Genomic DNA, 14,296 nt, shown 5'->3' on the forward strand with positions numbered 1-14,296 from the left:
TCCCCATTTACCGAAGAAAATGTGTTACGATTCATCTGAAATACTACAAGCTTATTGCACAAAAAATAATTTCAAACACAGAGTTTTAAGTGACATTATGCTCATATTTTTTGTTAAGCTGAATTGACTATACTTTTCAAAGGATTGCCTGTTATAACGCTGACTGACCCAACAGTTGATATTGGAAAATGTTTAGGATAAAATATATAACTGCCTAAAATATAAAAAAGACTGCCCCACTCTTTTTATAAATTGAACGTTACAGGTATATTCCAACGAATATTTACAGAAATTTCTTTTGCAATGTGAGTTATTTATCGTTCACTCAAAGTAAATTATAAAATGGAAGGGAATTATGGCAAAATGTAAACTTATTTTGACTTTCATTTGTTCATGTTTGTGGATGGGCATATCACTTTAAGTAACAAATATATTTTTATTTATAACTTCAAATAAGTACTCATCTACCATTATGTATTATTTAATGTAAACAGGCATCTGAGTAGAACCATTGACTTATCACAAGCTACCTTAATTGTATTCAATATCAAAGGTGGAATTCATACCTTCAGTTAAGTAAGATTACAAAAGCTAAAAGTCAGTGATCTTAAGCATAATATAACAGAGACCCCATCAAATAATATACAAAACATTGACATGTAGGTAATTAGAGTAAAATATAGCAAAAACAGACTTTGTAAACTGCTTTGACCCTTTCTTTGTGGCTAGAAAGAGTCATTACACATACTTATAATATGCAGCATACAGCATATACAACTTTTCAAGATTTACAACTCTATATATTTAGTACAGGCAATTCTTGAACATGGAAAAAGTATATCCTAAATGACAGCTTGTTGGTCTTTGTTTTAAACAACATCTTATCATTTCAACAAACATACACACATATATTGACATACAATATTTAACTTTAATCTGCTGTAACCAAAAATGTCTGGCCTTTGCCACAAGTAAAGATCAACACCAGTCTGCACATCTATGCAGTCTAACCAGGCTCTATACTGTTGGGTGACTGTCTACAGTTTGTTTTTGATAACCCCAAAGTTGATTTTGGACTGTTCCAAAAATGAAAGCTGAACAAGTCTATAAATGAAATTTAGTTGGTTAAGGGTTCATACATTCATGAACAATCCAGAACTGAATAATCTCCTACTTGATCCTTACATAATCATGCTTAGTTAAACTAAATATTACCCATGATCCTCTGCCACAGCATGTCTGTTTTCATCACTCTGACATATGGTGTATAATGCTCGTGCTGATTCTTGAATAACTCGTGCACTGTTAGAGTGAAGAAGTGATGTCAAATTACGTACCCCACCTACTTCAACAAAGTTGTCCTGAAAATACAGTGATAAAAGATAATTATGAATTGTCAAAAATCATGTAGGATTATTAATCATATATTAGGATATGTATAGAATAGATGAAGCAAACTGAATGGTAGAATCAAATATTAGAATTTTGACTGTGCATTTATCAAACAATACTGTAAGTTTCTGCCATTTTTCTATCATTAAATAGCAAAGTACGACATAGGAATGAAAACATAAAATAAAACTTTTTAGCCACAGAGGCATCTTATATATTTTTTTTGCAAGACTATTATCATTCTTGGTGGCTATAGGCAAGTGATTTTCATCAACAAACTTATGTTGTCATTGATTTATATTTACCTACTTTTTTGTCACAAAAAGGCACAGATTTATTATGATTATACTAATTATCTGACAGGTATACCTGAATGGATTGTATGGTGATAAGTTCAGACAAGGCTTCCACAGCATACTCCTGAGTAGGTTCATCATTGGAGATGATCATGGCTATTAATACATCTAACCTGTAATGTATGGTCTTAAAATCATTACATCTAAACTGTAATGTATGGTCTTAAAATCATTACATCTAAACTGTAATGTATGGTCTTAAAATCATTACATCTTACCTGTAATGTATAGTCTTAAAATCATTACATCTAAACTGTAATGTATGGTCTTAAAATCATTACATCTTACCTATAATATATTGTCTTAAAATCATTACATGTATCCTGTAATGTATGGTCTTAAAATCAATACACCTAACCTGTAATGTATGGTCTTAAAATCATTACATCTAAACTGTAATGTATGGTCTTAAAATCATTACATCTAAACTGTAATGTATGGTCTTAAAATCATTACATCTTACCTGTAATATATTGTCTTAAAATCATTACATGTATCCTGTAATGTATGGTCTTAAAATCATTAAATCTAACCTGTAATGTATGGTCTTAAAATCAATACATCTAAACTGTAATGTATGGTCTTAAAATCAATACATCTAAACTGTAATGTATGGTTTTAAAATCATTACATATAACCTGTAATGTATGGTCTTAAAATCATTACATATAACCTGTAATGTATGGTCTTAAAATCATTACATCTAACCTGTAATGTATGGTCTTAAAATCATAACATGTAATCTGTAATGTTTGGTCTTAAAATCATTACATCTAACCTGTAATGTATGGTCTTAAAATCAATACATCTAAACTGTAATGTATGGTTTTAAAATCATTACATATAACCTGTAATGTATGGTCTTAAAATCATTACATCTAACCTGTAATGTATGGTCTTAAAATCATAACATGTAATCTGTAATGTTTGGTCTTAAAATCATTACATCTAACCTGTAATGTATGGTCTTAAAATCAATACATCTAAACTGTAATGTATGGTTTTAAAATCATTACATATAACCTGTAATGTATGGTCTTAAAATCATTACATCTAACCTGCAATGTATGGTCTTAAAATCATAACATGTAATCTGTAATGTTTGGTCTTAAAATCATTACATTTAACCTGTAATGTATGGTCTTTAAATCAATGTGTACATTTTTCAAGTTGTGTTTGTTCTTCTTTAGATTAATTCTTTTATCAGTTTGTACATGACATAATTTAATTGAGTTTTAACAATAATTCTAAAATCAGAATTTTTTTTAAAGGAAGCTGATTTGGAAATCTTACAGCTGAACCGGCGGTGCGAAGTAGGAAAATGTACATTCCGTGTAAGTTGTACTGTATCTATCTAAATTTTTCACTGATGCTATCATTATACAATCATGAGATTTTAAATTAGAGTAAAGGAAATCAACAAATTTCTTAGCAAATCAGTTCGACATACCCTCCTTCTGCAACAATTCTGAACTTGTTGTCATCACCTGATGCGGCCATTGTGGCCATCTCATATGCTGCAGTCCGCTTGTCCTTCAGTTTAGAACTGCGAGCAAGTTTCATCACATCCTCAATATCACGTTCTTGTACTAGATAACGCTCTATAACATCTCCAACCTTTAACATAATACGTTAACAGTTACTATAGTAACATTCCAAACTTAACATAAGATTAGTAATCATGAACATTTTTACTTTCATGTACATGTATTTCTTCTGGATACTTTGCTTAATGACTATAATGCCTATTCTATAATACTAAAAACATTTGTGAATTTACTTGTAAATTTATTGCATTAAACATATAAACTTGTTTATTGCAAATATATGTTCCATCAAAAATTATAGACTACACATTATACACTATAGACAGGGGAGGCTACAGTACTCGTATATAATTAACACATAGGTTTGTTAGTAACAGTGAAAATATAATCCTGAGGTAAATACTGTTACCTGAAAGTATTTTTACAAGGGATGATATTTTTGATGCTACTCACTAACCTGTGTGTTATTTACTTTATAACCCTAAACAAATACTTCATTGGGACACTGTTTCTATTGGTTTTCAGTTTTCAGATTTTTACTGTGAAAAAGTGCTATTACTTATTGTTTCAGTACAAAATTTTTAGTCACATATTACACTGGAATTAACAGTAAGAATATGGGAAACTAAAATTGCAAAAATAATGAGGTGAAATAATGCAGATTGGTCAACACTATGTTAGTTTATTCTGTCACATCTCGAAAATTTAGCATACAAACATATAAAAGATAAATTAAAGATCATGATTTTCATAAAAACCAAACATATCACTGGAAAGAAAACTATCAATATTGAATTTGAATCTAATGTGGGATCGTAAAAGGTAACCAAAGTATAAAATGAACTAAAATTAAATTACATAATAATGTTATACATACCTCTATTCTGAAGCTGTACAATACAAGCCCACATGTAATGTTAGAAGCCAGTAGGATGAGAGCATGTATTCCAAAAATAAATGTTGAGTAGATATTTTGTCTGGAACATCCGTTTGTAAACTCTCCATTTGTACAACCATCACTCTGTAAAATATTCAATATCAATACCACTGACTTTGTATTTATGGTAAGAAAAAGATATGTATAGAAAAGCGACATTCACAGAATGCAGAATAAGGCACTCTTTTTCATTGTGAAGTGTTGAGCAGAATGAAGAAAATTATCGAATTTCTTGTGAAAAAAAATCTAAATTTTTTTCTTTTTGCTTAATCTCTCAAAATTTTCACTGCAATTAAAATTTTCAGGATATGCCATTTATCTATAATTTTATATATGATCAATAAATGATATTTCATATTTCCAAATTCACACAATAAATAATTGTTTTCATAATTATAGGCTGTACAGATCAAAATATTTTAGTTTCCTTTGATAAAACATAACTGGTGCAATTTAGTATCAAATACAAGACAACTTAAGCTTTTTTACTTATCAAAATCATCAGACTATATTCAAGAAAGGAAATCCAAATTTAAAATAAACTTTGAAACTTAATTTAATTTACCATTTTAGGTACAATATGAAAGCTTGAAAGATATTTAATTAAAATATCAAAACAAAGACAACTATGGTCCATAACAAACAGTATCTCTAATGGAATAACAGGGGCAACCATGTAACAATCAATGGAAACATTCCCTTCACTTGTGGATTCCATTCTTTCAAGTTTGTGGTTATTCTTGGATACTATTCAATACCTTTGATAAAATTGGAAAGTCACCATTTATTTCATGCTTTCCAGTGTTTTATTGTAATATATCAGATGATTATATTCTGATAAACCACTAGTGAAATTTATAAAATATAATTTTCACTGTAGCCGGACTATATCTGAATGCGGATGAACAGATAATCATAACTAAATGGAATAACAGGCAGAAATAAATGCCGTCATACGTAAATTTTGCTTCTTTAGGAAAAGAAAGTCCATGTCATCATACATCATGTTAGAAATTTAACAAAATTAGAGAAATTTAACGGAACTAGATTTCAAAACTGATGATGTGACGTCATGATAATAATGACGTCACAAAGGAGATGCGAGACGTTACGCGGCAAAATCAGTAAAAAATAGCTTAAAATCACTTAAAAAGCATAAAATAAAAAGAAAATTTATTTGTTTTACATATAAGATTGAAATATATTTCATTCGTGAACACCAGCTATTATATTTTCACTCGTGGCTACGCCACTCGTGAAAATATTGCATCTGGTGTTCACTCAGTGAAATTATATTTCAATCTTACATGCAAAACAAACAAATATCCTCTATATAATCAATTACAGTGTTGAAGTGATATACAACCCTATAAAAATTCACTTTTATGTCTAAGTCTTTGTCCTACATCTTTCATCCTCATAAGAAACCCTTAATTGGAATATTTCTGACTTTCCATATACCTAAAACTGTCTTTATTAGGGTTTATTTATCCATTTAAACGCTGTGTCAATTTGGATAAATTGTGTGCATCTGCAAAAAGTAGGTACAATGGCTGAGTAAGTTAGAAGTTGATAAGAATAAAATACATGTACATTGTAAATGCTTTACACAGCTATAGTTGGTCACTCTACTTCTCCTAATAGCTATTTAAATTGTTTATTTTATCCTTCTTATTATATAATATACAGCAAAATTAATACTGACCGCAATGTCCGTGATGATGTCAACAGTAAGAAATATTGCCACACTCATTATTGCCAATCCTATGATTCCCACAATTCCACAAAACCAGAAACGCCTGATAAAAATATATATAAAGTCTTTGTCATCCATCAATGGCTGACTATACTTTAAACATGAAAAACTGTTCATTCTGTTACAAATACCTACTATTTTACAGTTCTTAATGATCATAACTTAATTTTCTGCTTTAGCATTTGTAGTGCATTGTTTTTAATTAATACAGGTCAAGTAACAGCAAAATGACTTTTGCAAGACTTCTGTAAGACGTTCTTTATATACAGGTATTCATATGGTATGATGAAAATTAAGTGATTAAAGACACCATTAATATTCAAAGATTTTATTTTCTTAAAAAAAAACTGGTTTCTACAATCTCACAAATATTTATAAAAATATTGTCAGAGAAAATAATGTTAACATAAATTACAGTGGCCTATATACCTGTATTCATACACATATTGGGCTTTTACTGAAGATAATATGTGTTGAATGATAGGTGTAACAAAGTTACATCAACATATGACCTATTTTGACCCTGAAACATACATTCATACTGACCTGTGAAAAGTATTTCCAATATAGCCACCAATACGAGTAAAGCCGGGTACAAGGTACCAATATGGTAACAGGTAAGCCAATAACCAGAAAATCGAGTACCAGTGTGATGTCAAAAGATACAGGAACAGTGCCAGTGAGTGCATGTACAGTAAAGTCTACAAAATATTGAGAAAAAAACTGTCAAAAACATCCAGTCTTACACTGCAATCTTAAATAATATTAAACAAGGAACATGGCAATGCCACAAAACCAGGTTTTCAACAAGAGCAATCACAAACTAGTGCCATGTTCTCTACTTTTATTGTTTTGATTACAAATGATGCTTTATTGGTTTTAGGTTATTTAACGGTTAAACCATTTTTCTTCTTTTAGTAACAGTGACCTTGACCCTTTTGGAGCCAAAACAAACTGTAAGCAAAGTCTAAAAAAGGCTTGCATTACAGCTGCTTTGATTACAAAAGTCAATCTGAACTCTAGTTTTGACCCTAAAACAAAAACCATATGTTTGAGGCTGCCGGCTTGACCAAACACCATGCCATACCCCAATCTAATAACAAGGATTTTCAAAAATAACAACAGGATTGTGACACTAAGTATTAGATTAAGCTCAATCCACACTTGCCTGAAGTCTGACAATACTCTATATTGTTGGCTGGATTTTGATCTTATCTATAAAATCCTTTGGTAAAATAATGGACTGTTAAAAATTCAAAACACAATCAACTAAATCAAATAAAAAGGCATTTAAATCAGGCCTTTAAAGTAGGTTTCGCAATGATTTTGTGAAGGATGAACCTAGTTCATGAGGAATTTACAAACATAGGTCTTTCAGTTCAGGTACTTTTATACTTCAGGATAATTCTGATGAGAATACAAACAAATACACCTCCCATTACAGATTTATACCCATTAATATCCTTATCATGATAAAACTTACAATATGTGAGCTGTTGAAAGCAATACATATATAATCTATATAAATAATTTCAAGTTTAAACATAGATAAATTCTGTTAAGATTAACCTTCTACATACATGCATATCCCTCACAAGACGTTCCCTCCAGTTCAGGTGCTTTATTTCATAGTAGAGGGCAGATTTCACAGATGGTATCTTTTCTTTCTCAGGGTCAAAGTTCATGGTCAAACTGCTGGACATTGACCTCAAATCTGACATGTCCTAGAAATGTAAAATTATCACAACTACAAAACCAATTAATTTAGTGCCACTAAATGCTGCTATGATTAGTTAAAAAATCCAGGAACTTGGGTAATATTTTTACACATTACATCCAGATAATGCTTGTGTCATTGAAAATGTATAAGGCAGAATTAAAATGAACATTAAAATGTAGCACTGAACCATATAAGACAATAGGCAATGACCCCAAAACCATTTTATACTGTCTACTATTCTTCCAAAAAAAAAGTCCAATGTTTTTTCAAAAGAAGTTTGTTTTTTTTTAAATATATACACAATATTTTTTTGTTAAGAAATGCATCAATGATTTTTTCTAGTTTTCTGTTAATTTAGACAATTGCAAAAATATTAATACAACTTTTCTGCAATGAACATGAGGAAATAGTTTAAATCTGCATTAAATGTGTCTATAATTTACTCACGTCTCTGCTTTCTGAAAGAGGAACCATTTGCACCACTGAGTTGGGTACCAGCTTGTAATCTGTAAGACTGAACACATCCCTGAGATATTGGCCATTATACCTGCAAAAATATCAAATCTATAACTGATCTCTTCAGAACGTACTTGCAAAACTATATACTTCATTGCATGATTTAAATATTGAAAGATGTAGATACATACTGTGACAAAGTCATGTAGAGAGATCTGAGCGTTTATGTAATGTATGTAAGGTTTCTGTAGGAACAGAGTATCATTTTGTGATGGTATGTACAGCCTGTGAAAATTTAAGAATAAAATATGTACCAAGCAAATTTTTTCGTTTAAACATAATTTTTCTTGTACTATATTTAATGTATGTAAATGTATTGATATCTCTATTTTGTTTTGGGCTAGAGGCCTTCTATCAATAAACATTTTGTCATTGTCAGAACTGATACTTTCATAAGCCTATGATTGTGTAACCAGACTGTAAGCTGTTTAAAATATTATCCCTCAACCTGCTGGAAACAAATTGACTTTGCATCATCTGTAATCTGACATGGCTCCATACCATTTACTGAGTAAATTAAATTTTCAACATAATATCCCAAAAATTGATAATTGACAGTTCCAAAAAGAAGCTGGACGAGTCCATTTAAGATACTTGGTAGGTTAAGGGTTAAATAAGTTACAATAACATTCTGATTTTTTACCTCAGTCTAAACTGAAAATCTTCTCTGCCAATCTCATACAGTATGTGGAGCATTTGAGCTCGCACCCTGGCAACCTTGTCATCTGGCTTCACCACAGTGATGAACGACTTGTACTGAAAATAAAGAAAATTAGTGGGGAAATAATGAATATAATATGTAACAGAGGACATCTTAATTTTACTGTCAGTTGTTTTTTTTAAAATGATGTTCATTTTCAACTTCACAAACATTTATATGCAGAAAATATGTTCTTCCAGTGAGAGTATTTCTCGTTTTCCAAAAAGGATTGACTTGCATTAAATAAAAGAGTGTAAAGCAAAACTCCTTCAGACTTGTTTTAATTTCATGAAAATATGAATTTTAGTAAAATATTGTCAACAATACAAATTTGATTATGTATAGTCATTTCCGGTTGCAGTATCAACTTGGTAGTATCGTGGTAGTCCCCTTTCATATGCAATTTTTTCAATAGCTTCCTGCTGAGGTTGCAGAGGTGACTTTTATTGGAACTACAGTTGCTTTTTTTTGTTAACAAACACAAATTGTAAAACATCAATATGCGGTCAGGTCTTTGTCGAGTTACACTTGTGGTGACTTCGAGATTACAGTTATCTTCTTTAAACTTGAAATGATTGTAATGACAGCTTTAATTCCTTTAAGAGTAATCAATTCCCTACCATTTGGTACCAAGATATTGAAAATTGGTGAAAAAATGTTGGAGTTATGGAGTTCATATTAAGACAAGTGCTGAAAAATGAGCTGCAAGTCGCGGTACAAGTCAACCCGGCCCCAAGTCAACCCGTCCCCAAATTGGTCAACCCGGCCCCAAACCAATGTTATTTCTGGTCAACCCGGCCCCATTTTTTTTATTATTTATTTTGCTTTAAATATAAACACTTATATTTTACAAAGTATTATTTTTATTATTTTTTCTTTGATACGATGTTTTAGAATAATAAAATGATTTTATATGCAAAATATCGTTAAATTTTGTCCATAAATAAAAAAGTTATAATTAAGTTATATTCGAATTACGTTCTATAAATTCATATTCGTAGCGGACAGAAGATACCGAATATGACTATTATTTTTGTAAATTGATTATTTTTTTATTAACTTTTCTTGATACGATGTTCTATAATAATAAAATGACATAACATGCAAAAATCCTTAAATTTGGTCCATAAATAAAAAAGTTATAAGTTATATTTGTTTGCGTTTTTTTTATATAAAAATCATATCCGTGAAGAACAGAAGATATCAAATATCATTATATGACTTATATTTTATAAAGTAAATGGTTTTTTTTGTGTCTGGATTACAGTGAAATAACATGCAAATAATCGTTAAATTTGGTACAATTAATAATAAATCATTTTTATTCCATCATACAACAAGATGACTTAAATAATTTTCTTTGAAAATATATATTTTGGGGCCGGAATGACCGATTTTGGAGCCGCATTGACCAATTTTGGGGCCGCATTGACCAAATAAAAATACTGTGGGGCCGGATTGACCAATTTTGGGGCCGGGTTGACCAATTTTGAGGCCGGGTTGACTTGGGGCCGGGTTAACTTGGGGCCGGGTTGACTGTAATTCGCAAGTCGCATACCTTTACTAAATATATATAATTATATCATTTTTTATTTTTTTGTGGGAGATATAGGTAATTGAATAAAAAGCATATAACAATTATTAAAACATATTTAAAATGAAAAATACTGCATTTTACATGGTTTTGAGAGGTAGGGGGGTTGAAGAGTAGGTGAGAGGGGATTTGGGCCGAGGGTAGTGGCCAATCAACGCGCCAAACACCTATTTGGGATATACATGTGTGTCCTGTAATTCAGAAAAAAGGGAATTAATTCTTCTTGCTGAAAGATGACAAGTTATTTTTATTCTAATTTGTATATATAATGACCAGTATCAACCAACTTAAATGAAAAGTCTGAATTATTTTCATGAAATATTAAAGTATATTGGAAGAAGACTATTCGGGCACTTTGCCAATTAATTTCCAATTACGAACCAGAGGAAAATATATTTATAAATTATATGGTGTAACGCGCATTATACTTTTGAAACAAGTATATATATTGAAAGAAATATATAAAATAATATAACATCTTTATTAATTTACATGGAATTCCTTGCTTTCGACGTAAATAATCATTTTTCCAGATTTTTTGTTAATTTACAACTTGGTAACAATGGACGCCATTTTACGTCATATCCGCCTAAATAATATATTGACCTACATGTAAATCGCTGTCGTCTACAAAAAAAACAACACTGTAGGTTGGACACTATCTGAATCTGAATGTGTACACTGCAGAACCTTCCGGTATATACGCAGCGGGAGAGAGGAGCTAAGTAATTTAGTAGCACTGTTGGAGAGCTGTTTTAAAGCTCTGTACTGTATCTGCGCACACAACGGCACTATCTAAGTTATTCCAATCACTAATAGTCTTAGGAAAGAATGATTGTTCAAATTGGTCACTTTTTGAGATAATAGGTTTATAGCACTTATGATGGTTTATAGCTTGTTTTTCTACAATGTTTTTAGTTATATAATTGTCTAGTTTCTTAGGTTTAATTAGGCGTTTACCACGAATAGGGGTCAGATAGGTATCGGTGGGCATGGCTGGCACCAGCCCCTCAGCCACCTTGAAGAAGAATGTCAATCGTGCCATTTTCCTTCTGTCTTGTAATGGAGATAGCTCAAGTTGCTTCAACATCCTGGTAACGCAGCCTTGATCTCTTGATTTGTAATCCCCAGAAATAAATCTAGCAGCCTTCCGTTGGATCGACTCAAGCTTGTCTATATCTTTCTGTAGGAATGGGTCCCATACAATTGAGCTGTATTCAAGAGTGGATCTAACAAGGGATAAGAAGGCTGTTTTCCTGCAGAGTAGTGGGCAGTGTTTAAGGTTTCTCTTGAGGAATCCGAGAGTAGAGCTGGCTTTGTTGGTAATCTTCGTGATGTGGGTACCAAATTTTAGATTGTCTGTAAAAGTGACACCAAGGTATGGATTTTCATCAACTTTTTGTAGGATATGATTGTCTAGTTGGTAAAAATTAGTGGATCTGTTGTTGATACTCATAACATAACATTTTTTGGCATTGAATTTCATACCCCAAGTAGATGCCCAAGTTTCCAGTGATTTCAGGTCTGTTTGTAGTTGGAGATGGTCTTTTCTGGTTTTAATTTGCCGGTATAGGAGACAGTCATCGGCGAAGAGACGGACAGTTGATTTAACGCAGTCTGGTAAGTCATTTATATGGCAGAGGAAGGCTAGTGGTCCGAGGACAGTACCTTGCGGAACTCCTGAGTCTACTGTGACTGGTTCGGATGCTTCACCGTCTACCACTACTCTCATGGTTCTGTTGGTGAGAAAGTCTCGAAGCCACCGGTTAATGTTTCCGTCAATACCATATAATGACATCTTGTGAAGTAAGCTTTCATGAGGGACGGTATCGAATAACCGCCGTATGAACACATCTGCGGATGTTTCTAAATTCAAAATTTTACTATTTCATGTTTAAATGTTGAATTCTGCTTAAGCCGGTGCTAGGGGGCGTGGACGGTAACTTGCACTTTCCAGTACCGTCCATGAACAGGCTCAATCAAACCGAGCCTGCAACATTTTCAATTTTGCCGTGTTGGGCTTTCTTTAGGGATTCTTTATTTATCTATTTTATGATCACATCCGTGTTATTTGTGCCGTGTGGCGGCTGTAAAAAGTCTCCCCGTACATTTAATCAATGATGTTATATTTTCGATCCTTGAAGATCGTTCAGCACGACATTATTGTTGTGCTTGTAGTATTTTTAGTTTCAACTTTTCGGCATTTTCTAGTTGGGTGGTTCCAATATTCCTACTTGAATAATGTTGAATCACCCTTAGGATATGTTGCCTGCTTTTTAAATTTGTCTTTTGACGTCTTATCTGTGATACGCAGGCTTCATAACCTCTGATCCCCTTTCAAAATTCCATTTTATTTAGTTCCGCCCATTGTTTTCTCGTTTAGGGCACACGCTTTTTATTACTTGGGGACCATACGCCGCTTTTCATGGAATGGCACGGAAGTGTCACATTGAAGGTTCCATGATAACCGCCGTATGAACACATCTGCGGATGTTTCTAAATTCAAAATTTTACTATTTCATGTTTAAATGTTGAATTCTGCTTAAGCCGGTGCTAGGGGGCGTGGACGGTAACTTGCACTTTCCAGTACCGTCCATGAACAGGCTCAATCAAACCGAGCCTGCAACATTTTCAATTTTGCCGTGTTGGGCTTTCTTTAGGGATTCTTTATTTATCTATTTTAGAGAAGTCCAGTATCATGATATCTATCTGAGATTTATTGTCATGGTGTTGTAGTAAATCATGAACTGTGGTGAGGAGCTGGGTTTCACATGAGTAGCCTGATCTGAAGCCGTGGTTTAGTGAGGTGAGGATGTTGTTTTGTTCAAGGTGGTCAAGGATGTGCTTGCAGATTATATGTTCTAGTAGTTTACAGGAGACTGATGTGAGTGAAACAGGACGATAGTTTTCGGCAAGGTGTGAGTCGCCCTTCTTGAAGACAGGGGATATGTTTGCGCTTCGCCAATCTGAGGGTAGTTTACCACTGTCAATTGATGTTTGGAAAATATGTCGTAAAGTTGGTGCAAGGGTCTTGGCACAGGTTTTAAGGACAATGTTTGGAATTCCATCTGGACCTATGGCTTTGCTGGTTTCTATATTGTTAAGTAGTTTCTCTATGCCTTTATTTTCAGTGGAGGTATTGGTGCTTTAGCTCTTAATCTTGTCGATGGTTTATTGTTGTTTCCTTTGGTAAAGACGGATCTGAATTGTTCTATAAGTATTTCTGCTTTTTCTTTGCTGCTATTGAATAGTTGTCCTTTTTTCTTTAGTGGTTGTACGCCAATATTGTCTTGTCTTCTTGATTTAATTAGCCGCCAGAAAGGTTTACTGTTTTTTTCTTCTAATCCTTTGATGATAGTACTGTTTATGTGTCCGATTTCAGCCTTCTTGAATTCTTTTTTACATTCACGTTGAAAGGTTTTAAAATGAGTCCAGTTTCCAGTCTTCTTAGCATTATTGTATAAGCGGGATTTTCTTTTGACCATACGTTTAAGTTTATGATTGAACCATAAATATACTACTAAATATTTTTCTTCTTTCTTTACGTACATAACAAATATGTCGAAGTACTGCCAACCCTTCTCGCGAGTTTTATTGGCAGGAATAGTGCGCATCGGATGTGTTAGTGAAAGGTGTGAGAGGAAGAAAAAAACCTGAAAATGAACTTTATCAGCACAGTGAGAGACACTGAAAACTTCAAGTTATTGTTCAAATGTTTTTATTAGTAAGGGTGACAAGTAAAAACACAACAGGTCAACTAATACTGTATCTTAATCAC

The 14,296-nt window shown here is 32.4% G+C and overlaps 1 protein-coding gene across 1 annotated transcript; it reads right to left on the reverse strand.

Annotated features, from left to right (window-relative positions):
• Positions 1-1,196: 1,196 nt before the first annotated feature.
• LOC132732960 (uncharacterized) lies at positions 1,197-11,135 on the reverse strand. The gene is made up of 10 exons (XM_060719500.1): positions 11,011-11,135; positions 8,868-8,980; positions 8,156-8,255; positions 7,569-7,712; positions 6,535-6,689; positions 5,938-6,031; positions 4,173-4,316; positions 3,199-3,365; positions 1,762-1,861; positions 1,197-1,361 (listed from the first exon to the last, which is right to left on the reverse strand). Exons 1-10 carry the CDS (start codon positions 11,041-11,043, stop codon positions 1,212-1,214), a joined length of 1,200 nt encoding a protein of 399 aa, XP_060575483.1. The 5' UTR covers positions 11,044-11,135; the 3' UTR covers positions 1,197-1,211.
• Positions 11,136-14,296: the final 3,161 nt, after the last annotated feature.

Source organism: Ruditapes philippinarum, unplaced genomic scaffold (genome assembly GCF_026571515.1).
Source record: "Ruditapes philippinarum isolate M1 unplaced genomic scaffold, ASM2657151v2 ctg2283_1_1_1_1, whole genome shotgun sequence".
NCBI classification, from domain to species: Eukaryota; Metazoa; Mollusca; class Bivalvia; order Venerida; family Veneridae; genus Ruditapes; species Ruditapes philippinarum.

Excerpts from the sequence above, each read along its gene's own strand:
- LOC132732960 (XM_060719500.1), bottom strand. The coding sequence starts at position 11,043 with ATGATTATTTACGTCGAAAGCAAGGAATTCCAT. Across the intron at positions 7,713-8,155 it reads CTCTTTCAGAAAGCAGAGAC|GACATGTCAGATTTGAGGTC; the intron begins GTGAGTAAATTA and ends TTACATTTCTAG. Across the intron at positions 6,690-7,568 it reads GTCTTGTGAGGGATATGCAT|ACTTTACTGTACATGCACTC; the intron begins GTATGTAGAAGG and ends AATATTTTGTAG.